At 37.9% G+C, this 27,425-nt stretch overlaps 1 protein-coding gene across 3 annotated transcripts in view; it reads right to left on the minus strand.

The window, feature by feature from the left end:
• Window positions 1-27,425, minus strand: part of POU2F1 (POU class 2 homeobox 1) — a 208,276-nt gene that overhangs the window by 53,037 nt on the left and 127,814 nt on the right. For all 3 annotated transcript variants that reach the window (XM_017867604.1, XM_017867606.1, XM_017867605.1), the window contains 4 exons: window positions 8,650-8,750; window positions 4,069-4,122; window positions 2,230-2,349; window positions 26-214 (listed from right to left, as the gene is read on the minus strand). In XM_017867604.1, the coding sequence (XP_017723093.1) occupies window positions 26-214; window positions 2,230-2,349; window positions 4,069-4,122; window positions 8,650-8,750 (464 nt within the window). The remainder of the gene's footprint in view (window positions 1-25; window positions 215-2,229; window positions 2,350-4,068; window positions 4,123-8,649; window positions 8,751-27,425) is intronic.

Consider the following 27,425-nt stretch of genomic DNA (forward strand, 5'->3'; position numbering starts at 1 on the left):
CCCGCTATTGGAGTTCCTTACTCACCTGTGCGATCTGTATGGGCTGAGACAGGGGGATCTGCGTCATGGGCGTGGCAGCAGAGGCGGAGATGGTGGCCCCAGCAGCACTGTGCTGCTGGCTGGCAGAGTGCTGCTGCACTGCAGCGGCCAGCAGCTGTGCCTGTGCCTGTGCCTGCTGGAGTAGTAACTGTTGCTGGGCAGGCGTCAAAGTAAGCTAAACAAAATCAGAACACATAATGGGAAAGTGCTGAAGGAGAAAGTCTCCTAATGCGAGCCAACTGCTTTGTAATAGGTAACTCAAATGATATTAGTCCCCAGCTACCCAACTTCACATGCTTAGCAGACAGCTAAAATGTTCATCAGTGATCAAACTACCATTACTAGCAGAACATTTAAATTAAAATGGTGGTCCCCACTCTGGACTTAATCACTCAAGCTTGTCCAGGGCCCTAGGGTTTGGTCAAGAAAGTAATTAACTAGTAAGCAAGAAAAAAAAAAAAAAAAAGAATCACCGCTGACAGGATATGAAAAGAAATTTACACCCAACCGAACAGCAAGTGATTAGTCAGATGAATGAGGAACAAGGATGCTGGATATAACCAAGGAAAGAACTGATAAGGCCCAGCTGCTTCCTATTAGCATGAATCTCTGCCATATTCCATCATTTCCATTAAGTCCAAAGATATGACTAAAGAATATGAGCTCCATTTGTTTCTTTTACAAGTCTCCCTACAGGCCCCTCCCTAACACAATCTTTTCTGTTATTGAAAGCATTGAGTCTCTGCAACTTTACATCTCCTTCCCAACACATTATCTCTATGAAACAGGTGGTGATAGCTGTTCTCTTTACATGCAAATGAACCCTAATGCCCAGGTTTAATAGAAGCTCCAGCCACAGGAACTTAGAATCCCAACTCCCTCTTACTATTGTAGACACTAGTCACCAAAAACAAGACCCAAATAGTAAAGTAGGAAATGTATTTAGAGCATATTTAAACTTGCTGTGTTCTACTTTTCTTTTGGTGACATGTTCTGATTGATCAAATAAGACGGAACCATAATTTTCTGAAGTATATGTACAGTCACTTAGTGCCACAACCTCCTCTAAAAGAATCAAACATAATTTGTGCATTAGAAACATAAGGCTCAAAACCAAACCATTAAAAAACTCAAAACCCTTCAAGGGATATGTGTATATATAAAGTATAGACATATTTTAATTTTATATAATATATATACATACATACATCTCTACTGATGGGATTTTTGTAAACAATTTTGCAACAGTTCTTAAAACAGTTGTCCACTGATAAAATACACAACTGGGGAAAAAAAAAGAAAGAGAAAAAAAAAAACCCAGAAAATTCTTGGGAGTTAATGCGATGTGAACTGAGTAATAACTATTCCTTACTATTGCCCTAAACCAATCCCCACAAAGATAATTTAATACACAAATTTTCAACATTGGAAAAATATTTTGAATGGTGCCTTAGAGAAAAGACAGCTGAAAACTTAAAAGCTTAATATAGTCACACAGGTCAATTTATTAACAATAAAAAATAAATGACAGATCTCAGCCTTTTGGCTAAGATCAAGTATAAAAATAAACAACATTTGTTGAATGCTACATGCAAAGCACTGTTCTGTAAGCTTTATAGTATTATCTCCAATCTCCACAACATAATGTAAGATGGGTATTATTAGTATCTCCATTTAACAGAAGGAAAACTGAGGTAGAGGAAAATGAAGTAATTAGGCACACGGTAAGTTGCCTAGAGTTAGGATATGAAGCCACATGTTTTATTTTAGACCATTACACAGTAACTTAAAGAAAAAAGTTTTTCTTCTGCAGGTACTAATCCATTCTTTAACTTCTACCCTGCAGTGATGTCTTAATGCCAAATGGACAACTGCCATTTTCAGCGTAATGATCTCAACTATACGATAATTACTCCATTGCAAGACGAAGCAACACCTGAAACGGGGGTTTAATAAAGTTGTAATTTATCCAGAGCATCCACAATTCTAATAAAAGATATCCTGAAAACTTATGACAAAGATAATTCCTTTTTCAGAGCTACCTACAGTGTAGGAAGTTCCTTAAAGACACAATAGTGCCAGGCATAGCCATGTTACTGCCAGCTATGGTGAAAAATTCTAATCAGATATTGGCCAATGGCACTTCTGACACAGAAAAAGTTTATTATAATTCTCTCAGTGAACACTTACCCCAGTTATCTGTCCTCCAGCTAGCATAAGCTGGGTCTGGGGAATGGCTGCCTGCACTGAAGGCTGCTGGGAAGGCTGGCTTGGCTGCTGTGAATCCCCCGAGTCTTCATTAGATTTAGACTGAGGTGGAGTGGGGTAGGAAATAAAAGATTGCAAATAGTTGATTAAAAGAAATGTACTTAAAACCCCATCTTTTAGGAATCCTTTAACCATGGACTTATTCAGTCATGAGTTCTGGTTTACCTCCTTTCTTTTCTTTGTATCTTCCTAGTTTCACATACTAAGTTTTTAGACTTTTAATTTCAATGCCAGCAAAGCTGCTACTATAATTTTAAAATAAATAGCCATCCCCACCAATTTATAGATTATTTTCATAGCCCCAGTTCCTCAACTCTAGAAATAGGGGTAAAGGGAAGAACACCTTTTCAATTCACCTCTACATTAGACCTTCCACACCAATATTTTAACACACCTGGTGGTCAGTCTGAAAGTTCTCCATATACTACCTCAGAGAATGATCGCTTGATCCACAGAACTTTCCACCTAATATTTTACAGAATGATAAATCTAGCAACTCCCATCAACTAACACACAAGCTCAGAGAGAAAATGCTGCAGTCAAGAGAGAGGGGCACGAAGAGAAAATTTTATGGTAATTAAAACTGGTTATGCAAAGCATTAAAATTCTGCATAGATTTGCATATTTCCCACCACCTGTTTTAGGGACTGCAGCAAGGCTAATTAACATAAATGCTCTGATTAATTCTGCCAGTCATTGAGAGATAATTACAGTGCAGGACTGTAAACATTCTGCACTGGAGATACAGCCTGTTTGCCAACATCTCTCTAAGGGATGAAAGTTTACCATGGCAACCAAGGCAATTTTCCGCCTCCTCTCCCTCAGAAAGTAAGGTCACATTATCTCTTTTTCTTTTCTCTCCTTGTTCCCACGTGTTACTAGGTCCATATTCAACTGAGTTTCATGAAATGCTCAACCCAAGGTCTTTAGTCATTAGCAACACTGAAATCAAATTCCATAATACTGTCTTTCTCTCTTGACTGCTAGTTACCTAAACACTATAATGAAAGGAACCAGCAGGTTGATAGAAATGTTAGAGAGCAATGCCTAACACTTGAACTTTGCATGTTTTGCCATATGGTTCAAAGAAGGAAAGTGGCCAGATTTAAGTTTTAACATTTTGACTGTCTATCCACCAATATCTATGAACAGGTTTAATTACAATTATTAGAAGCCTAACATTTTAGGGTGGAGAGGAACCCTGGCAATCTTATAAATGTCCCCACTTAAGTACAGATGAGAAAAACTGAACCCAAGGAGGTTATGTGACTTGCCAAAGGTCACACAGCTAGTCAGTGGCAGAATGAGAATGCAAACCTGGTCAAACTGTTTTTGTGAACACTTTTGTGAACAGTCCAGTGTTCTTTCCTCTGCCCTATAAGGTCTCCCTAAGACATCAAAAATGATAAATAACAAGCCTTTTGGAAACAAAGTGGCATTTAAGAGAACTTTCAGGCTGTGTGTTTAGGTATGTGTTATAGCAGTATAACTTAGAAACATTTTCACTGAACTTACACATAAAACTTTGAAAGCAGACTTTTCCTGTCCATGTCTGGTTCATGCACAGTAGCAGAATATAAAATTGATTTTCATTAATGGTAATAATTATCATTATTTGAATCTTCACGAGATCCACTAATTTTAAAAAGGTAATACTTCTAAGCATTTTCTATTATAAAATATATGCTCACTATAGAAAATTAGAAAAATGTAAGAAAAAATAAATAAAAGATTGATCCATAATCCCAGGTCCCAGTTTACCTGTACATTTAAAGACTGAGCAGCAGCCTGTAAACTTGTTCCAGCGAGTTGGACCTATAAGTAATCAGGGGAAATTCTAGTTTAATACTGTTGACATTCATCACAAGGGGTTGTCATCACTAAATATTTTAGGTCTACTATGTGTCACTGAGCTAGAACTGAGAAGACAAAGAGGTCTGTCTTACGGAATTAAAACTTTATGAACAAGCTAAGTCCCCTCTCAACCCACCCTACCGCACTCCCACTGGTCCCACAGAAAAATGCTGTTAATCTTTTTTTGAAGAAGTTTTCCCACACTAAATGAACACTATCAGCCATGCCACACTTGTATTGAATGCTCCTTATATAACATTCTGTTTGTATTCATAGAATGCTTAGATTCTAAAAATTTAATTAATCTTCCACATTGTGTTAAAGAACATATAATAAGCTATCTATATACATTTATTATCAGAAACAATCAGAACCATCTACTTATTTTAATTTCAAATGTCCCATGTATACACCAGAGTAGAAATATATTTACACACCCACACAGCCCAGTCCTTAAAACATTTATAATCATAACTTAAAACTCTTAGCCGAAATAAGAAATCTATCCTATAAACCACACATAAAAGTCTGTCAAAACATTTAACACATTTCATACATTCAGGAAGTTCAAATCATGGTTATGTGAAAATAAGGATACACATGGAATTAGAAAACCATCATTTGGCAACTATGATAATAACTATGATTTAGGCAGAGTCATCAATGGATAACTTAATGGGTGAGAAATCTGAGGAGTAACAGAATATTTACATATTCTCAACTATGTCTCCAATGATACTTAATACTTACAAAGGGTAAAATAGTGTCTTTTCATTGGAGAAACCTGGCAGACAAATAATCAAGTGAGCACAAACGAGTCATCAGGAAGGAGACACATGCCTTCTGCTATGATGCACTGAGAGGAATACAGCATTGCTTATGCTGCATTCCTAACAAAAGTATAGAATCTGAAGCTAATCACGATGAAAATCAGACAAACCCAAACTGAGAAACACTACAAAATAACTAGTGTATACTGCTGTCCTGAAACAAAGAAAGACTGAGAAGGGAGAAAGAGAATATAAACTAGGCTAGAATAAATGGAAAACTAAACTAGAATGGTGGCAGTGGGAATAAAAAGCAGGAAACATTCAAGTCTCTGCAATGCACTACATAAGGATCCTGCCTGGATTTAGATGAAAAGAAGAGAGTCATACATTATTCCAGGGTTCAAATCTGGGCAAATAGAAAATGTTAGTACCACTAACAGGGACAGGGAAGATAATGAGTTTCATTTTGTATATACCACATAGCATCAAGATGTCCTGAGATTAAATATAAATGTTGGTATGGAGCTCAGTAAACAGTTAAGAGCTAAAATGCATTGACTACTATGTCCTTTATTTGAAACTGCTAGTCCTGTTAGTAGATGAGAACCCTCCAACACAAAACAAAAAAACCAAATCTGAAGACATATGTAGAACACATTTAAAATATAGTGTAATCAGGAGAGGCCTATCTGAAGAGATAATATGTTTAAGGCCTAAAGGCTAAGAAGTCAAAAAGAGCCCAAGGAAAGAGCTTCAGGTACAAAGATTTGAAGAAGATAAAATTTTATGTGGTTTTACTTATTACGTTTCAGGGTAAAAGTTTGTTGAGGAACGGGATATTTATACAGTCTAAAGTACTGCCTCATAGAGTATTACCTACCAGGAGGCAAAAAAACATATTTACAGTGGACAAATCTGATAAACACTACCTTAATAAAATAATCAAACTTAATATCACAATAATGGGACAAAGCAATATGATATGGCTTCTGAATGCACCGAGAGGGACTCAGCATCACTTCTCTTGTATTCCTTTCAAAAATGTGTAACTTGAATTCAGCCATTGAGGGAACAATCAAACATATTCAAGTTAAAGGGGCATTCTATAAAACAGCTGGTTTCTATTCTTCAAAAATGCCAATATCATGAAAGACAAAGACATGCTGAGGAATTGTTCTGGATTAAAGAAGACTTAACAGATATGACAGCTAAATGCAAAGTATGGATTGGATTGTGGGCAGGAAGTATATAAATATGGGCCAATATTGGAAAATGATATCGCATCAATGATAAATTTCTGGAATTTGAAATCTGCACTGTAGTTTTATAAGAGAATGCTGTTTTTATGAAAAACATGCTAAAGTATTTACAAGTAAATGGTTACAATGTCTGCAACTTTCAAAGGAGTTAGCAAAAAAAATTATTTTTGGCTCGGTGCCATGGTATACACCTATAATCATAGTTATATAGGAGGCAGGAAGATCACTTGAGCTCAGGAGTTGGAGATCAACCTGGGCAACATAATAAGATCTCATCTCAAAAAAAAAAAAAAATTTGTGTACATACATACATATACACATATGGTATAAAGCAAATATGGTAAAATAGTAACAATTGGTGATTCTAGGGGAAGGGCTTTCAGATGAACACTGTTCTATTGTTGTAACTCTTATAGATTTGAAAGCTTTTTAAAAATAGGAAGTTAAAATAAAAGAGAGCATTCCTTTACCAACTCCATTTAGCTAGTTTCTAATACCCTTCAAGACTCAGCTCAAAAATCACCCTGAGAGAAATGTCTTAGACTGTACAGGCTAAGCTAATCATTTCTTCCTCAGTAGTCTCATACTTGACCATTTAGTCATCTATGAATTTATTCAACAAATAATTACTGAACATCTGTTGTATTATGGGGTTCTTTGGTAAATGCTGGGATACAGGTAAACAACAAAAGGTTTCCATTTTCATGGAACTTACAGTGAATGGGGCAACAGACCTAAAACCATCTGTTTTGTGTATGTATATTATAATTATGGTAAGGAAAGGTTCAAGGTGCTAATTCTGTCAATAAGGGAGCCAGAAATAGAAGGCAAGTGTCACACTGTTAATTATGTATCTAATCAGAGGCAAGGACTTGTGTCTTGATGGGAGATTTAATGGTGTCGCAATTTCAAGTAAAATTCTTTGGTTTGCAGTCCTGTGGTCTGGGTGGTATCGAAGGGTCTACGATTTTGGTAGTCAGTGGCTAGATCTAGAGGTTTCGGAGCTGGTACAGGGAGAGTAGCAATCATCTCGGAATTTGGACCCAGTGGGGAGAAAACTGCACATCATCTGTGCACCCTCAGGGAGTCTTTAATACATTTGGACCACCACATATTTAAGCTAGACAAAGATGCTTACTAGGTCCAAATAATTGACTAAATTCTGTCAAAAATGCTATTCCTCTTAGGAACCCAGAAAAATTAGTGGAGGTTTGAATATGTTCTTAGAAAAAAAATCAACATGAAAACAGTTTTTTCTTCTAGGATATATTTAAAATATTTTTAAATCCATTTTAGATGTTGATTCATCTTAATATTTTATCTGAAAGTTAATGTCAAAGTTTTTCCATTTCAAATATACAAACAAAGCTATGTGCCTGAGTAAAAGTGTTCCATTAGGCCTCACTCTAACAGAAGATGATAACTGCTGCCTACAGGATATCCATTTGAGTCTGTGAACAAATAAACGGGCTTTAGAACAGCTTTCCAGGATTTTACCTGTTTTCAAGTAGAAGAATTTCTTTTCTAGTTTAGGTGGTCTGATGACATATTTTGATGAAAAGACTTTAGTAAGATGTATATATTCAGTGCTCAGTAACTTAATATGTTAATATGTAACCTGGGAGGTCTTATGTCCATACAGGTTTTTCACTGAATCACTACCATCACCATCATTAGGCATCATCACTAGCACCATTACTATCAACACATGTAGACCACCAAAATATTGCTCTAATATATAATTGTGAACATAAGTCAAGGGGTTGAGACACTCTGATAGTCTAGCTCCCAACTGTTTTCACTGTTTTCCATTTTTAATCAGCTTCCATATCCCAAAACTATTGAGTACCAGTGTTTGTTTTTTTATTCCCGTTCCCTCTACATTATATAGCTAAAACATGAATGAACAGAATTCATGGTCTGTTTTAGACCCAGGGAAAAAAATGTTGTGACACAGGCTAATAAAGTTGAGGCAGAGTCTTTTGAACCTCAAACTAGGGGGCAGGGGTGACAGTCAAGCAAAAGCCTCTGAGTAGTTGCCCAAATCAACTGTCATGGTCTGGAACTGTTTTAGAGGACAGAAATTAGCTTGCAGCTCAGAGCCTTTTACAGCAGGTCTCAGGCAATGGTAGCTACATCTTTTTGGATGATTTTGATAATTTCTACCATCAGGTAGCTGCCACAGATACCCACTTATAAAAACAGCAAACCAGTTACTATACACATTCCATTCACAACAAGGAATTCTTTTGTTACCCACACACCTGTGGGGTCAATGACTACACTCAACTAAACTATAGGATTTCATACTAACCAAATAGAATGACACAATTACACATAATTAGCACTAGGCTTTAAATAAGTTAAAAGATTCCACATTCTGAAATAACTTCCTCAGGCCCCAGTATTTTATGCCTCTATCTTTCACTCTCACTGATGGTAGAGCAGAACATTCCTACCTGATGGAGATGTCCAAGGAAAGCCTGCGCCTGGGCTGTTGAGATTGCTCCTCCTACAGGCACAGGCTGCTTCTGAAAGTCCAGACCATTGGTTTGTGTGCCTAGAAAGCAAGCAAAATAATTACAACTATTAAAAGAAATAAATGAAATAAAGCACTAGCTTTCAGTTACCAACATTCATCAGGCACCTATTTTGCATAAGTACTTTCCTAAATACCTCCAAGGTGAAGGGATTGAAAAGAAAGGAAACACAGTAAAATGGTTTATCTTATAAAAGCAGGACTGCATGACAAGTACACAAACACTGATAAAGCTTAAGAAACAGAAACAAAAATATAAATAATAAATTACAATCATAAGATGGTGTGTGAAAATTTAGATGTGAATGCAGTGACTGGAGCAGCTAGCATAGGAACAGAGTTCAAAGAGACCCTGAGGCTCTCTTCTATTTTCAGCTTACTTGATATGTGGCTTAGACAGAAGAAATTCACTGGTGACTTTGCCAAGAGCAAGAAAGACTTATTATTAACTCCAAACACTTTAATGAATAGCAATCTGATGACAAAAAGCAACCTTTTCCATGATAAGCATAAAGAAAACAATAGCTGTACTAATTCCTTTAATCCTAAACAACAGATTGCTGCATGTATCTCATTAGCAAGGGCCCTGCTATAATTATATTTTTCAAAATGTTATGCGAGGCTGAGTGTGATAGCTCATGCCTGTAATCCCAGCACTTTGGGAGGCCGAGGTGGGTAGATGGCTTGAGTTTATGAGTTCGAGACCAGCCTGGGTGGCATGGTGAAACCCCGTCTCTATAAAATATCAGCCAGGTGTGTGGTGGTGCGCGCCTGAAGTCCCAGCTACTCTGGAGGCTGAGGGAGAATGGCTTGAGCCCAGAAGATGGAGGTTGCAGTGAGCCAAGATCACGCCACTGCACTCCAGCCTGGGTGATAGAGCTAAAACTTGTCTCAAAAAAAAAAAAAAGAAAGAAAGAAAATAAAAATGTTATGCGAGCGCTTTTTAACCACTTCTGCTGTGATCTGATATTAGAATAGGGCCAATTTATGGAAAGATATGCCACCCTAACACCCAGAAATATTTTCTAAGGTATTATAATACATTGTTTTCAAATTACTATATCTGGTTATTATTTAGAAAAAGTCAGAACATCATGTACTGAATAAAATATAACAGACCACAGGAATCTGTAAAAATTGTCTAGACCATGGATATGGTTCTACACTTCCATTTCCTACCACTCAAATACCCCATCTTCCCATCCTTACACCTATGTGTGCACACATACCCAGAGCAGACCAGTCAGAAGAGCACAAAGTTAGAACCCTACAGCAGTGTTTCTAAGACAGTGCTAACGTCTGCCAATATACACATCCTAATTTCTGGCAGATGTATTACTTAAATAAGAATGAATAATTAGGTACAGCACATGAATCAGAGCCCTATTTGTTTCCTTGAGATAATTATAAAAGATATGTATAAATATTTCACTTTCTAAAAATTCATAAAATTGCTTCTTATATTTTTTCCTAACGTCTTCCACAAATAGAAAACTATAGAACTACTTAGACATATATAGTTTGTAAAATTGAGTGCAGGCTTGTGTCAAGTAATTGAAAACTTGCATGAAAATAAAATGTAATTAGAGTCACCTCCTTTATTTTTTTCTTATTTTTTTCCACAACGACATTCTAGTCAAGTAGAGTCACTTCCATAAGCTACATGTTGAAGTGTCACTATTTTAAAGTCGTGCGTTTGTCATTAGTTGTTATCTCTATCCCTATGCAGGACATCAGTACCTTTGTGGAGATTTTAAGATAGTACAGCATTGTATTATTTTGTCAATCATACCTCAATAAAACTGGAGGAAAAAGAGACTGTTCACCATTAGAGAAACATGCTCAAGATATATTAAATAAATCAACAAGGCTAAAAGAATACGAGATTTTGAAAAACAGAGACAAGCACTTAAAAGATTAACACGCTACTAATAGGAGGTCTTCGAGAACCAAATATTCCACTCTTATGGAGTCTGTGGAAATTCTATATACTGGTTCCACTTTCAAGTTGCCATAAAAATGCTATCAAAGCTAATTATAAGTCACAAAGCACTAAATAATACAGAGAGACTGATGTCTAGTATCCCTGGTACAATGGTCTACTGGTAATAGTATTTAAGTGCCCTGGTTCTGCCTCTGGGGGGAGGATGAGCTGAAGGCACGGTCTCTGTATTGTAAAATGTTCTTACATTTTTAATAAATGATATTTTGACATCATAAAAACCTTTCTGGCTGGGGAGAGACTGCCCCTCCCAGGTTTAGTCAATTCTTGGAGACAGCAAAGGGCCCAGCCAGGAGCATGTCTTTGATACACAAACTAACCAATCTAGAGCCGTATTTTCTCAATCAGACTCTAGAGGCAATATTCTGCCTTCATCCTAGGGCCAGGTACCAGGCAACTAGAGACCACCCCTAGGTGGTCTCAAAGCCCTCCAAAATTATTGAAGTTAGCCAATCCTAAACTGCTTACTCTGTCCTGACTTTCCCACAGAAACTCCAGCAAAGGTAGTGGCCTAGAGCCAGTGGGTGGCTTTCCCCTCTAATTCCAGCTACTCAGAGGCTGAGGCAGGAAGGATCCTTTGAGCCCAGGTGTTTGAGGCTGCAACCAGCTACGATCGTGCCACTGCAAAAGGTTTCAGCCTAACTATTCCCCTTAAAAACCCCAGGAAAGGTAGTGGCCTAAACCTTCCACTCACTCCTATATTCTGCCTCCTCACCACTCTGGTGTCTTCCCCCATGTGACCGTGCATGGTGCGCTGTGCCTCCTGTATCTAGGACCTGTGAGTATTATAAACTTTGTTTTTCTGAGCTTTTCTTATGTCTCCCGTTGTGGCCACACTGGACTTACCACCTCATAACAGAATACGAAACAGTATTCAAAGGTAGTAAGGTAAAAATAATACTTAGACAACTACTCAGATAAATAGAGGAATTTAAGGTGCTAAGGCAGGTTAACCTCTTTTACTGTAGCAACTGAGGCTCCATTGGGAGGTGATGAGTAGAAGAAAGTAGTTATTACATGGAAATTATTCTTGTAAAACATAAAGACCTAAACTGAACTAAAAGGAAAGGAGAGAGAAACAGATACACACACATACCCCAATTGGAAGTTAAGTATGAGATAGAAATGTGGAGGTAGGTACATTGGGGGCCAAAACCAAATAGCACTTGGTTTTGTGTGCCTGGGAGAAAAGGAGCACCCTACATTAGGAGACATAATAGGAGCACCTATATTAGGAGATGTGAAGACACAGAGAAACAGAAGGAGCAGTTAGAAAAGTAGAAAAAAACCCTTCAAGACTCGCGTGTTTACAGAAATCCAGAACAGATCAGCAACGAGTAGTTAAACGAAATCAGTAACAAAACACTTAACCAAAAAATCCCTGGACCAGATAGATTCACAGTCAAATTTTACCAGCTGTACAAAGAAGAGCTGGTACCAATTTTACTGAAACTATCCCCCAAAAATCAAGTAGGAGGAACTCCTCCCTAACTTATTCTATGAAACCAGCATCATCTTGGTACCTAAATCTGGCAATGATACAACAAAAATAGAAAACTACAGGCCAACATCCCTGATGAACATAGACGCAAAAATCCTCAACAAAATACTAGTAATCCAAATCCAGTAGCACATCAAAAAGTCAATTCCTCATGATCAAGGGGCTTTATTCCGGGGATGCTAGGGTGGTTCAACATATACAAATCAGTACATGATTAACTACGTAAACAGAATGAAAACAAAAACCATATGCTCATCACAATAGAACCAGAAAAAAGCATTCAATAAAATCCAAAATCGCTGTATAATAAAAACTCCTAATAAACTAGGCATTGAAGGAACATACCTCAAAATAATAAGAGCCATCTATGATAAACTCATAGCCAGTATCATATGGAACAGTCAAAAGTTGAAAGCACTTCCCCTAAGAACAAGGCAAGGATGTCCACTCTCACCACTGCTATTCAACATAGTACTGGAAGTCCTTGCCAGAGCAATCAGGCAAGAGAAACAAATAAACAGCATCTGAACAGCAAAAGTGGAAGTAAAATTATCTAAAGATTGTGCTCAAAGACTCCTACACCTGATAAACGACTTCAGCAGACTCAGGATACGAAATCAATGTACAAAAATCAGTAGCATTCCTATGTATCAATAATGTTCAAGCTGAAAATCAAATCAAGAATACAATCCCATTTACAACAGCCACTAAAATAAAATAAAATAAAATAAAATAAAATAAAATAAAACCAGCTAGGAATACATCTAACCAAGGAGGTGAAAGATATCTATGAGAACTACATAAGAACACTGTTAAAAGAAATCACAGCCGGGCGCAGTGGCTCAAGCCTGTAATCCCAGCACTTTGGGAGGCCGAGACGGGTGGATCACGAGGTCAGGAGATCGAGACCATCCTGGCCTACACAGTGAAACCCCGTCTCTACTAAAAAATACAAAAAACTAGCCGGGAGAGGTGGCGGGCGCCTGTAGTCCCAGCTACTCGGGAGGCTGAGGCAGGAGAATGGTGTAAACCCGGGAGGCAGAGCTTGCAGTGAGCTGAGATCCGGCCACTGCACTCCAGCCTGGGCGCCAGAGCGAGACTCCGTCTCAAAAAAAAAAAAAAAAAAAAAAAAAAAAAAAAAAAAAAAAAAAAAAAAAAAAAAAAAAAAAAAAAAAAAAAAAAAAAAAAAAACAGATGACACAAACAAATAGAAAATAATTCCATGATGTGCAAGGGTTGGAAAAATCAGTACCATTAAAATGTCTATACTGCCCAAAGCAATCTACAGATTCAACACTAGTCTTATCAAACTACCAACATAAATTTTTTTACATAATTAGAAAGAAACTACTCTAAAATTCATATAGAACCAAAAAGAGCCTGAATAGCCAAGGCAATCCTAAGCAAAAAAGAATAAAGCCAGAGGTATCACATTACCTGACTTCAAGCTATACTACAAGGCTACTGTAATGAAACAGCATGGTATGGGCACAAAAACAGATACACAGACCAATATAACAGAGTAAAGACCTCTAAAATAAAGTCCCACACCTACACCCAACTGATCCTTGACATAGTCAACAAAAATAAACAATGGGGAACAGGTACCCTATAACGGTGCTGGGAAAACTGGCTAACCACATGCAGAAGAATGAAACTGGACCCCTACCTCTCATTACATATAAAAATTAACTCAAAATGGATTAAATACTTCCATGTAAGACCTCAAACTATAAAAACCTTAAAATAAAACCTAGGAGATACTCTTGTAAACATTGGCCTAAGCAAAGAATTTATGACTAAGTACTCAAAAGCATATGCAACAAAAATAAAAATGGACAATTGGGATTTAATTAAACTAAAGAGACAGGACTGAGGAGAAAGGTACACTGGGGGCCAAAAACCAACTATCAAAAGAAACTATCAACAGAATAAACAACCTACAGAATAGGAGAAAATATTAGCAAACTATGCATCCAAAAAAGGACTAATATCCAAAACCTATAAGGAACTTAAATCAACAAGAAAAGAAAAAACTTCATTAAAAAGCGGGCAAAGACAGACATGTGACAAAAGAAGACAGGTCTCAAAAGAAGACATACAAGCAGTCAACAAACATGAAAAAATGCTCAACATCACTATCATCAGAAATGCAAATCAAAGTAATAATGAGATCATCTCACACTAGGCAGACTATTATTAAAAAGTAAAAGAAAAAAAACAATCCACAAATGTTGACAAGGGCTGAAAAAAAAAACACATACACACACTGTTGGTGGGAATGCAAATCAGTTCAGTCCTTGTGGACAGCAGTTTGGCAATTTCTCAAAGAACTAAAAACAGCACTACCATTCGACCTAGCAATCCCATTACTGGATATATACCTAAAGAAAAATAAATCGTTCTACCCAAAGACACCTGCATTTTGCATGTTTATCACAGCACTATTCACAATAGCAAAGACATGGCAATCAACCCAGGTGCCCAAAACAGTGGATTGGATAAAGAAAATGTGTTACATATGCACCACGGAATACTATGCAGCCATAAATGAACGAAATCCATGCAGTAATACGGATGTAGCTGGAGGCCATTAAGTGAATTAACACAGGAACAGAAAACCAAATACCACATATTCTCACATTTAAGTGGGAGTTAAACACGTAAGATACAAAGAAGGAAACAGACACTAGGGATTCCAAAACTGGGAAGGGAAGGAGAAGGCAAGGGCTAAAAAACTACCTATAGTTACTAGGTTTGCTACTTGGGTGACAGAATCATTAAAATCCCAAACCTCAGCATCAGGCAATATACCCATGTAACAAACCTGTGCGTTTACCCCCTACATCTAAAGCTAGTTTTTTTTTTTAAAAAAAGACTAGTGTGTTTCAGGAGCCAGGGATGAGAAAGCTACAAGGTTGAAGTGGTTTAATACTATTAAATGGTACAGAGAAGATAAGGATAAGAGCACTGGGAAATAAATCCAAAGAAAATAGAGGAAAGGTAATAATAAAGGTAAGACCAATAATGAATACCATAAAAAAACTTCCACATAATAGAATCACCAACTTGGTTCTTTCAAAAGAATCCTGTCACATTGTAACTTACAAACTTCTGGTAAGATGGAACAAGAAAATAAGAGAGAAGGAGCAAGCAAACAATGTAAGTGTTACAAAAAAGGCTTATCAAAAATTATTGCAGGTCAGGTGCAGTAGCTCAAGTCTGTATTCCAGCACTCTAGAGAGGCTGAAGCAGGAGAATTGCTTGATGGGAGGAGTTCAAGACGAGCCTGAGCAGCACAGTCAGAACTTGTCTCAAAAAAAAAGAGAAAAAAATGCTGCAGATAATAAAAAGATTAAGAATATATTGTGAAGCATTTCATGTCAATAAAATTAAAACTTAAAAATGAATAACTCTATAGAAAATATAACTTATCAAGACTGACTCAAGAAGAAACAGAAAATCTATAGAGTCCCACAGCATTTAAAGAAACTGAATTAGTAGGTAAGTAAAAATCTTCCCAAGAAGAGAATAAAAAGCCTTGTTGATTTTACCCAAGTGCTTCCAAAAATTCAAAGAATAATTCCAATCTTCCACAAACATTTCCAGAGAATACCAAACCAGAAACACTTCTAACTCATTTTATGAGACCAGTATAACCTTGATACCATAACCTGATAAAGTGTGAAAAAGATAAATGCAAGCCAGTTTCATTCATAAACGTATATGAAAAAACACTAAATAATAATAGCAAACCTAATCTACTAAGATAAAATATTATGGCTAAGGTAGATCTAGGGAGTCTGAGGTAGGAGAATCACTTCAACATGGGGGGCAGACGTTGCAGTGAGCCGAGATCGTGCCACTGCACTCCAGCCTGGGCAATAAAAAAAGAAAAAAAGATCCATTAGGTCAGGTGCGGTGGCTCATGCCTGTAATCCCAGCACTTTGGGAGGCCGAGACGGGAGGATCACGAGGTCAAGAGATCGAGACCATCCTGGCCAACATGGTGAAATCCCATCTCTACTAAAAATACAAAAATTAGTTGGGTGTAGTGGCGCGCGCCTGTAGTCCCAGCTACTCAGGAGGCTGAGGAGGCAGGGGAATTACTTGAACCCAGGAAGCGGAGGTTGCAGTGAGCCGAGATAGCACCATTGCACTCCAGCCTGGAGACAGAGTAAGACTCTGTCTCAAAACAAACAAACAAACAAACAAAAAATTAATAGGATTCATCAAGTTCAATAAAGGGTGGGGAAGGGGGGGAATCACATAGAAATCTCAAAAGATGCATAAAGCCCTTAGACAAATTCAATGCCCACTTACGATAAAAATTCTTGGCATTGGGACTGGGTGCGCTGGTTCATGCCTGTAATCCTAGTATTTTGGGAGACTGAGGCAGGTGGATTATTTGAGCTCTGGAGTTTGAGACAAGCCTGGGTGACGTGACGAAACCCCATCTCTACCAAATACAAAAGTCAGCCAGGCGTGGTGGTGCACACCTGTAGTCCCAGCAACTGGGGCTGAGGTCGGAGGATTGCTTGAACCCAGAAGGTCGAGGCCACAGTGAGCCCACCTCACACCACTGCACTCCTGCCTGGGGAACAAAGTGAGACCCTGTCTCAAAAAGAAGTGGGGAGGGGCAATCTTGGCATAGGAATATAAGTTTCTTTAACTTGATAAAGAATAAGCATTAAAATAAATAAATAAACATCATAGTTTATGGTGAAAAATTAAAAGCATTTCCTTTAAGATTGAGAACAAGATAAGGGGGACAATTACTGTTACAGTAGGTAGACAGGCATGAGCAGGGCAGAGGGCTCTTCCCCTGCCCACTAGGAATGTGGGGTGATGGTCTGGCAGTTTTCATATTGCCTCTCTAAGTGATAAATTGGCAGCGGGCTTCAGGGAGAGGCCATTTCCTAATGGTCCACACTTGTTGCACTAAAGTGGTAAGTGAAGGCAGGCACCAGGGAGAATTTCTTGGGCATGTGCATTAAGAGACAAAATGGCGGAGTATGACCTTCTGGGGGCACACCACCAGAAAAGGGAAGAAAGTCTCAGATGGGCATGCCTACAACTTCCTAAACACACTGTACATGCTCACCTCCCAAGGGTAAGGACAGCACTACACATGTGGGCAGCCCATCTCAAGAGAAGAATCATGGGAAAGAGGCCAGCCTATAAAGTCCCAGGATCAAGGTTAAACACTGCACTTGACCTCGGTGCCTGCTTGGGACTCTTCTAAGTGTGCTTTCCTTTCTTTCCTGTTCTAAAGCCTTTTTAAATAAACTTCCACTCATGCTCTGAAACTCGCCTTGGTCTCTTCTTCTGCCTTATGCCCCTCAGTTGAATTCTTTCTTCTGAGGAGGCAAGAATTGAAGTTGCTGCAGACCCTACATATTTGCCACCAGTAACTCAAATACCTTCTACCGGTAATACATTTGATGCTGTAAAACTTGGATATTTGCCACTGGTAACACTACTACTACGTCTATCATACTCCAAGGCCTATCCAGCCAAACAAGACAAAAAAGAAAACATCTGAGTTGGAAAAAACAAAACCCTTTCCAGGTGATTTGACTGTGTGTACAGAATAGTCTAAGGAATCTCATAACTTACTATTAGAATAAGAGAGTTTAATGAGGCTGCAGCACACAAAATCTACTTTAAAATTGCCTTTGTGGCTGGGCGGGGTGGCTCACACCCGTAATCCCAGCAGGCGTGAGCCAAGGTAGGCAGAGCCCTTGAACCCAGGAGTCGGAGACCAGCCTGGGCAACATGGTGAAACCCTGTCTCTACAAAGAAAAAAAAAAAAAAGTTAGGTAGGCATAGTGGGATGCATCAATAGTCCCAGCTACTTAGGAGGCTGAGGTGGGAGGCTGTGGGAAGTCGAGGCTGCAGTGAGCTGTGATCCTGCCACTGCACTCCAGTGTGGGCAACAAAGTGAGACCCTGTCTCAAAAAATAATAATAATAAAATTGTCTTTGTATATTCCAAATGAAAACAATTTTTAAAGATTTTATTTATAAACACTTAAAAGACATAAAGTCCTGAAAATAAATCTATTAAAATATAGCAAGTTCCATAGACAGAAAATTATAAAACTTTATTTAAAAACAAAGACATGGCTGGGCATGGAGGCTCACACTTATAATCCCAGAGATTTGAGAGGTGGGAGGATCGCTTAAGGCCAGGAGTTTGACACCAGCTTGAGAAACATAGTGAAAAAAAACCAGTGATTAAAAATGTGCAGTTACTATAGTATGCCAGTTGTATAGACAGATGCCAGCTCAATACTGTAAAAATGTCAGTTCTCCCTAAACTTACCTATGGATTCAAAGTAACTTCACATCAAAATCTCAAGAAATTATTTTCTCTCTTTGTCTTTTTTTGGAGCGGAGGGGTAGAACTTAACAAGTTCATTCTAAAATTTACATAGAATGGCATGGGGCCAAGATGTTCTTTAAAACATGTAGACATAGATCATCAAGATATTAACATTTACAGAGCAATAATAATTGGGGCAGGGTGGTATTAGTGTAGGGATCAACACATATACCAGTGCAGAGAGTCTAGAGACAGAGGTACAGACATCTATGAACACTTGAAACATGACAGAGGTGAGGAAAGGATGAAACATGACAGATCAATGAGGAAAGGTGGAGTTTTCAATAAAGGGGTAGCTGGGTATCTATTGGAAAAAAAAAAAAAAAAAAAAAAAAAACAAAAAAATTACATTAAAAAAAAAAAAAAAAAAAAAAACCAGACAAATTACACTGTACTAAAAAAAAAAAAAAAGCAAAAGAAAATTTCAGAAGGATTGAAAGCCAAAATGTGAAATGCGAAATTATAACATTCTTAGAAGATAACATAAAAGAATATCATTCTAACCTTGGGAAAGTGAAGAATTTCTTTATCAAGAATCAAAAGATGAAAACACATAAATTTACTTTAAAATTAAAGCTCATCAAAGGGCTACACAAAGTGAATTTAAAAAAGAAAATATTTACAATCCATACAAACAACAAAGGATTAGTAATGAGAATACACAAAGAACTCCTATGAGTCGATAAGAAAAAGTCAACCCAATAGAAAAAACAGGCAAAATAAATGAATAGGAATTTAACAAAGAAGAAACACAGATGGCCCATAAACACAGAAAAAGATGTTCAATCTGCTTGGAAACTATGGAAATGCAAATTAAAACCCCAATTAGGTATCATTTTATACCTGATAAACTGGCTAAAATTGCAAAGTTGGTTAATCCCAGCCGCTATTAGTAGCAGTATAAAACAGTACAAATGCTCTGGAAAACTGGCTGGCAGTACTAAGTAACACTAGAACAAGTTCAGCAATAACACTACTAAGAAAATACTCTAGGTGCAGTGGCTCACGCCTGTAATCCCAGCACTTTGGGAGGCCGAGACGGGCAGATCACCTGAGGTCAGGAGTTTGAGACCAGCCTGGCCAACATGGTGAAACCCTGTCTTTACTAAAAATATAAAAATTAGCCAGGCGTGGTGGAGGGTGCCTGAAATCCCAGCTACTAGGGAGACTGAGGCAGGAGAATTGCTTGAACTCGCGAGGCAGAGACTGCAGTGAGCTGAGATCACGCCACTGCACTCCAGCCTGGGTGACAGAGTGAGATTCTGTCAAAAAAATAAAAAATAATAAGAATAAATAAAATACTCTGGGGACTTTTTCACATATATGTATCAAGAAATAAGTACAGGCCGGGCGCGGTGGCTCAAGCGTGTAATCCCAGCACTTTGGGAGGCCGAGACGGGCGGATCACGAGGTCAGGAGATCGAGACCATCCTGGCTAACACGGTGAAACCCCGTCTCTGCTAAAAAATACAAAATCTAGCCGGGCGAGGTGGCAGGCGCCTGTAGTCCCAGCTACTTGGGAGGCTGAGGCAGGAGAATGGCGGGAACCCAGGAGGCGGAGCTTGCAGTAAGCTGAGATCCGGCCACTGCACTCCAGCCTGGGCGACAGAGCGAGACTCCGTCTCAAAAAAGTCATTTACAGCCGTATTATTTGTAATAGCAAAAGCCTAGAAATAACCCAAATGTCCATCAACAACGGAATAAACAGAAACATTCTAATGTATACAATGGGATATTATCAAGTGAAAATCAATTATAAGGTATATGTACTAACATGGATGAATCTCAAACACATAATGTTGAGCAAAAGAAACCAGTAATAAAATATCCATGGTACAGTGTAATTCAATTTACATTATGGACACAGGCAAATCTAAGTAATGTGTTATTTGAGGATAAATATGTAGACGGAAAAATATTTTGAGTGAAAAGCAATGTCACCATTAATGCTAACTTCAGGATGGTGGTTATTTTTGTGGCAGAAGAATGGAATATGTTCAGGGTGGGCCTATAGAAGCCTTCTGAGGAACAGTAACATTCTACCTTATGGCCACAGTGGTAGATATGAGTGCTTAAACACTACATTCACGTTTACATACAAGTTTTTACAATTACTTTTGCATAAAATCGTAAAAGAATCAGCAATAAAAAAACCATGCAACAAAATTTTAGGTACACATCCAGATTGCAAGGAATAAAGGCAAAAGCAGGTAATAATGAAGCCAAGGTGGTGAGTGAGGATCGTTTCTTTCATAAGTCAGGTATTGGTGGGACAGTGTGAGGATGATAATTCAAAGGGGTAGATAGGGTGGAAGGAGGTTGATGAAACCTGAGCAAACTTAAAGACTGTCTGTGGGAAGGGATATGCTGAAGAGGTAAGAGCAATAGCAGGTTAAAAGATAGGGCAGAAACCTGAAAGGTGTGAGAAGACTACAATTCAAATAATGGAGGTGGTGGGGGGAAAGAGAGATATTTCTTTGTTAGATGCAAAAGAAAAGGAGAAGGTAGGTAAAAACAGAAAAATGTAAAGTATTGAAGAGGGAGGTGTTGAGGCTCAACTCAGACAACTACAATTTTTCAGTAATCAAAAGGCAGATATTTTCAGAAAATGAAAGAGGAAAACAGAAATAGAAAAGATTGGAAATATGCAATGAAAAATGTGACAGGGAATAAATTATAGGTGAATCCAAGGTTAGCACCAGTGACAGTGAAGACCCAGCTGAGAGACAGTTGGATTTATATTAACTTCAAGCATTGGAGAGTCCTCATTTCCCAGAAAGTTCTGTTTCTCTCTTCATAGCCAGCAGTCAAGGGTCAAATAGGCAAAGGTTTCTTCCCTTCATGAACAGTTCATATTACTCAGCTTTGCACAGGATTCAGGCATTTAAACGTCTTTCAGTGCTCAGCTCAAATGCTACTTTCTTTCATGTTTCCCATCTCTCTAACCCAAAAGCAATAATCTAAACCTTCTTACTATGAAAAGACATTTGGTACTTCCTCAACATTTTTTGGGAGTGAGGGAAGAAATAAACTTGGGCTAAAGTACACATGACACAGATGAATATGAATCTCAAGCCCGCTATACTAAGTAAAAGCAGTCAGATTCAAAGGGTACATCCATATGATTCTATTTATTTCATATTTTGGAAATGGTAAAGCTGAAAGGGACATTAAAAAGAACTAACCAAGCTCCTTGTTTTACAAATAAGAAATTTTTTCTAATATACAGAAAGACTTCCACTGAAATAACCAAGCTGGGTAGTAATGGGAGCTCAGACTAAAATTCCAAGCCTTCCACGGATCTGTCTAGCAACCCTGCCCCCAGCTCTCTCCCAATTGCTCTTTCTACTAAACCATCCAATGACCAAGGACTCCAATTCAATGCTCATTCACAAATATTAACTAAGTGATAAATCAGTAATTGAGGCCATGATCAGGCTCGTAAGGGGACATAAGATGATAAAGTAGTAGAATTCTGGGCCTTTGGTATCTACCTCACAGCTAGCTACTTCAACTATATTTCTTTTACATTAAAATAAAGTTTTTAAAAAAGAATCAAATTTTATAGCCCACAAGAAATACTACATTTTATAAAGGAGAACTCTGTCAAAAAATGTCTGCAAACAGGAAATGCATCAAAATGTTAATAGTGAATACATTATTCTATATTTTTCAAATTCTGTACCATGATGAGTATTACCATTAAGTTGCAATAACAGTTTAAATTTTTATTGCTAAAATTTTCCTCAAATGGGCATCCTTTCAATCTATCCTTCTGTGTCATCTCCACAGCGATCAGTCTCCAGTCTCTTAAAAGAGACACACTTCTGCTGTTTGAATTCTGCCCAGGTGTGCACTTATTTTTATGGTGGGAGGACAGTCCTCTCCTTTATCTTATTCCTGTTGTCATTTCTCCACAAATGAGAATGGAAATCTATATCCTATGAACATTCATTTTAAAATGTATAAATGAGAGAGGAAACATAACACATTAGGGAAAGAAGGAGAAAAGAAGAGGTGGGAGGGAGGAGAGGAGAGTCAGGGAAAAAGCTAAGGTGAAACCCTCAAATAGGATGAAAATGCAGATATCCTTCACCCTCCTCTCTAGCTCTGAAAGTCCAAGTCATTATGCAACATCCAGCCTGGAATCTACTTCCTTCAAGAAGAGTTTAAGGGCCAGCCTAACTATAAATAATAATTCCCAAATCTTAACTCCTATAAAATCTGTTTTTTTCTTAGGATGCTTGATTATTACTTAAGATATAACATTAATAGTTTCTTTTCTTTTTTTTTTTTAAGACGGTGTTTTGTTCTTGTTGACCAGGCTGGAGTGCAGTGGCGCGATCTCGGCTCACTGCAAACTCCACCTCCCAGGTTCAAGTGATTCTCCTGCCTCAGCCTCCCAAGTAGCTGAGATTACAGGCATGTGTCACCATGTCCAGCTAATTTTGTTTTTTGTTTGAGACAGAGTTTCGCTCTTGCTGCCCAAGATGGAGTGCAGTGGCACAATTTCAGCTCACTGCAACCTCCGCCTCCCAGGTTCAAGCAATTCTCCTGTCTCAGCCTCCTGAGGAGCTGGGATTACAGGCACGTGCCACCACACCCGGCTAATTTTCTGTATTTTTAGTAGGGATGGGGTTTCACCATGTTGGCCAGGTTGGTCTAGAGGTCCTGACCTTAGGTGATCCACCCACCTCAGCCTCCCAAAGTGCTGGGATTACAGGTGTGAGCCACCACGCCTGGCCAACATTAATCCCTTTGAGTCCAGAAATTAAAACACAGATAATACTTTTTTTTTGAGATGGACTTTCGATTTTGTTGCCCAGGCTGGAGTGCAGTGGCATGATCTCGGCTGACTGCAACCTTGGCCTCTTGGGTTCAAGCGATTCTCCTGCCTCAGCCTCCCGAGTAGCAGGGATTATAGGCATGCACCACCATGCCTGGCTAATTTTGCATTTTTAGTAGAGACGAGGTTTCTCCATGTTGGTCAAGCTGGTCTCGAACTCCTGACCTCAGGAGATCCGCCCGCCTCGGCCTCCCAAAGTGCTGGGATTACAGGCGTGAGTGAGCCACCGTGCCCAGCCTAACACAGATAATACATTTTCTTTCTTTTTTTTTTTTTTGAGAAGGAGTCTTGCTCTGTCGCCCAGGCTGAAGTGCAGTGGCAAGATCTTGGCTCACTGCAACCTCTACCTCTCGGGTTCAAGCAATTCTCCTGCCTCATCTGTTCAGGACCCAGCGACATCTGAAGGAAATCATGACACTTTAAAAAGAAAAAAATCTGTCTTTTGCAATGTCAGTTCCCCAGGTTCTTTAGCTAAATGCATGGAAATATATTTGTTACTACAGGTCTCAGACCAAGTATCAGAATCACACAGATGACAAAATAGAATTAAATCAGAGTAAGAAAGTTGGCTGCAGAGAACTGAATTTTCTGGAACCCTGGAAAATATTTGTAAATAGCCAATTTCCAACAAAAGAACAAAAAAGATTCATTCTCAGTGGAGACCAAAATCCTGAATATGTAAAAGGCAAGGTGCTCTTTTATTCTCTGATCTGATATGACCCTACTTGCAGGGGGCAAGGGAAACTACATTAAGCATAGCACACCTGTTCTGACATGACTTTGCTTCCCAATAATACTTAGTATCATTGGCTTATTGGGAACTTAATCTAACTTGATGTGTATGTAATCTTTTCTTGTGAATCAAAACTCACCTGAAACCCTATACAATCTTTATTTTTAATCTACTCCAAAGCAATGACGACTTGAAATATGAATATAAAAATATTCCACTGTTTTCTTAAATCTTAGCCGATTGATGTGTTCATGTTTACAATCCAGAAATTTCCCTTCCCTTGAATGAAGTTTTACCTTTATAAGAAATGACTTTGGATAAAATTATTATGCCTATTACACAAGACTTATGACTGAATCATCTCCTATTTTGAAAGAAACAATTATTTTGCTTATGTGCATTTTCTATTTTATATAATTATTTAGGAATAAACAACAATAACAAATGAGAACCAGGAATGTCATATAGCAAAAGATCCTACTGTAAAAATTAATGCTGCATTCAATACATATTTATTGAGAATTGATATTCCAGATGCTGAGGTTATAAAAATGATTATACCACAGTCCTTGCTCTTAAGAAGTTCTCGGGCCTATTCATTAATTGATTAATTCATTCAAAAAATACTTATTGAGCATATACTGTGTAGCAAGCACTGTTCCAGGTGTCAAGAGATACAGCAGTGGAGAGACAAAAATAATGTCCTTCATGGAGCTTACATTCTAGTTGGGAAATGGATAATAAAAATGAAAAAATACTGAGTATCAGATAGAAATAAATGCTATGGAAAATAAAGAGGAAAAGGGACAGTGAGGAAAATAAAGAGGAAAAGGGACAGGTAATGCATTTATGAATTCCATATTCATAAAAATATATATACAACATGCAAAGTGTCAAACAGACACCACATAGGCTACTGACAAGAACTTCACAAAGGAGACTTTAAGGGGAAAGGGAGAAAGCAATATCAGGGAAGCTTCCTGGAGACAACATTTCCTATGAATCTTAAGAGGATGAGATGGAATTAATTGGAAAAGGTTGAGTGAGGGAAGAAAATACCCGGCATTTCTATACCAAAAGTAGAAGACACCATGGCCAAGTTAAAAAATTAAATCTAAGAATTTTAACAATTTTAAATACTCTGTTAGGTCCTAGGGTTACAAAGGTAAGTCATATGCCCATACCACAAGGAGCTCACAGTTAGGTTTGGGTGGCAGATAAGTAAATAAGTCATACAAAAGACAAGCAGTATAAAAAAAAAATACCTATGAAAAGCGGTATCTAAAAAAAGTGGAAGGTAGAACACAAAAAAGAATAAGATACTGTCACTGCCCTCAAGCCAAGCAAAGCAGAACACTTACTTGCTCTAAGAAAGGTACAAAGAGTTTTGAGAGATTCAGTGTGGCTAAGATGTAGGAGAAATGAGGTGATACAGCTGGTTCAGGGTAAGAGAATAAGGCACAAACAACTAAGGTGAGAAAAGTCAAACATCTAACTGCTTAGATGTAAACACAATTTATTATTGCTCATTCTCATCTCATTATTACAAGATATTTTGACCATAAGAGCGAGGAAAATACACAAAAACGTTGGAAAAAAGAAGGCGGTTTCAGTTTTATTATTATTTCCTGGGGAAAATGAAGAGCTGTTGCTACTTTTAAAGTATATTATCTAATCCCATTAAAATGGCTGTAATTTTTTTTTTTTTAAAAGAAAATAAGTGTTGGCAGGGACGCAGAGAAACTGGAATCCTTGTACATTGGTTGTGGAAATATAAAATGGTTCAGCTGCTATGGAAAAAAGTTTGGCGGTAATTCCATGTTTAACTATTTGAAGGACCATCAAAAAGTGAACCCAGCAACTTCACTGCTAGACAGTCACGTACCATATAAAGACACTTCCATCTGCAACAATAGAACCATATGATTATAATAGCCTATTTTTACTGTACATTTTCTATGTTTAGATACACAAATATCATTGTGTTACAACTGCATACAGTATTCAGTATACTAACTGTACAGATTAGTAGCCTAGGAGAAACAGGCTATATCATATAGCTTAGGTGTGTCATAGGCTATACCATCTTGGTTTGGGAAACATACTCTATGATGTTCATACAATGGTGCATTTCTCAGAATGTATCCCTGATGTTATGCATGACTATATACCCAAAAGAAATGAAAACAAGTACTCAAACAAGTCCATGTACATAAATGTTCACAGCAGCATTATTCACAGGAGCCAAAGAGAATGCAAACAACCCAAATGTCCATCAAGAGACAAAGGGACACCAACAAATTGTGGTATATCCATATGATGGAATATCATTCAGCCATAAAAGGAATAAGTACCGATAACATGCTATTACATGTATGAACCTTGAAAACATTATACTCAGTTAAAGAAGCCCATACACAAAAGGTCACATACCGTATGACTCCATTTATATGAAATACCTAGAATAGGTAAATTGATAGAGACGAACTGTAGGTTGGTGGTTGTCAGGGGCTGGGGAGAGGGGAAAATGGACAGCAACTACTTAAGGGGTATAGGGTTTCCTTTGGGGCTGATGAAAATGTTTTGGAACTGGATACAGTGGTAGCTGCACAACACTGTGAATACACTAAATGTCACTGAATTGTTCATTTTAAAATAGTTAATTTTATGTTACGCATTTCACCTCAATATAAAAAAGAAAATAAAAGACTCTGCAGTTCTGGTATAAATCTGAGAGTTTCTGCTCTACTGGCTTACTTTCCTAGAGCAGCCAGCCTCATCTGTATAAATGGCTGCTGATTATGTTATGAAATGCACCCCTGTTGGAACTGCACATGAAAATAAGATTAACAATTTCTTGAATAAGGGCCTGAGAGATTTTAGAACATGAGTTTGTGAAGGCTATTTTTCATCACCCAGCAGTTATATTTTAGACAGTACTATACTACATTTTAATGTGTAATGAAAATCATACTACTTCAATTTAACCTACATAATAAAGAGGAAAAGTACATTATTCACATATTTCTATTTACAAGTAAATTTAAGGCAGTAGAGGCAAAATTACCAATAGCCTAAATTTCAGACACCCTATAGGAAATAATGACAATATCTGTGCCCGTCACTACATCACCTTGATAAGCAAGGACAAATTCCAAACAAAGTTCACAGAAAGTCAAGCAACCACAGGACATAAATAATAGCTAAAAGATCTTTTAGGAAAACTT

This window comes from Rhinopithecus bieti, unplaced genomic scaffold, assembly GCF_001698545.2.
Source record: "Rhinopithecus bieti isolate Rb0 unplaced genomic scaffold, ASM169854v2 scaffold_3763, whole genome shotgun sequence".
In the NCBI taxonomy this organism is placed as follows: Eukaryota; Metazoa; Chordata; class Mammalia; order Primates; family Cercopithecidae; genus Rhinopithecus; species Rhinopithecus bieti.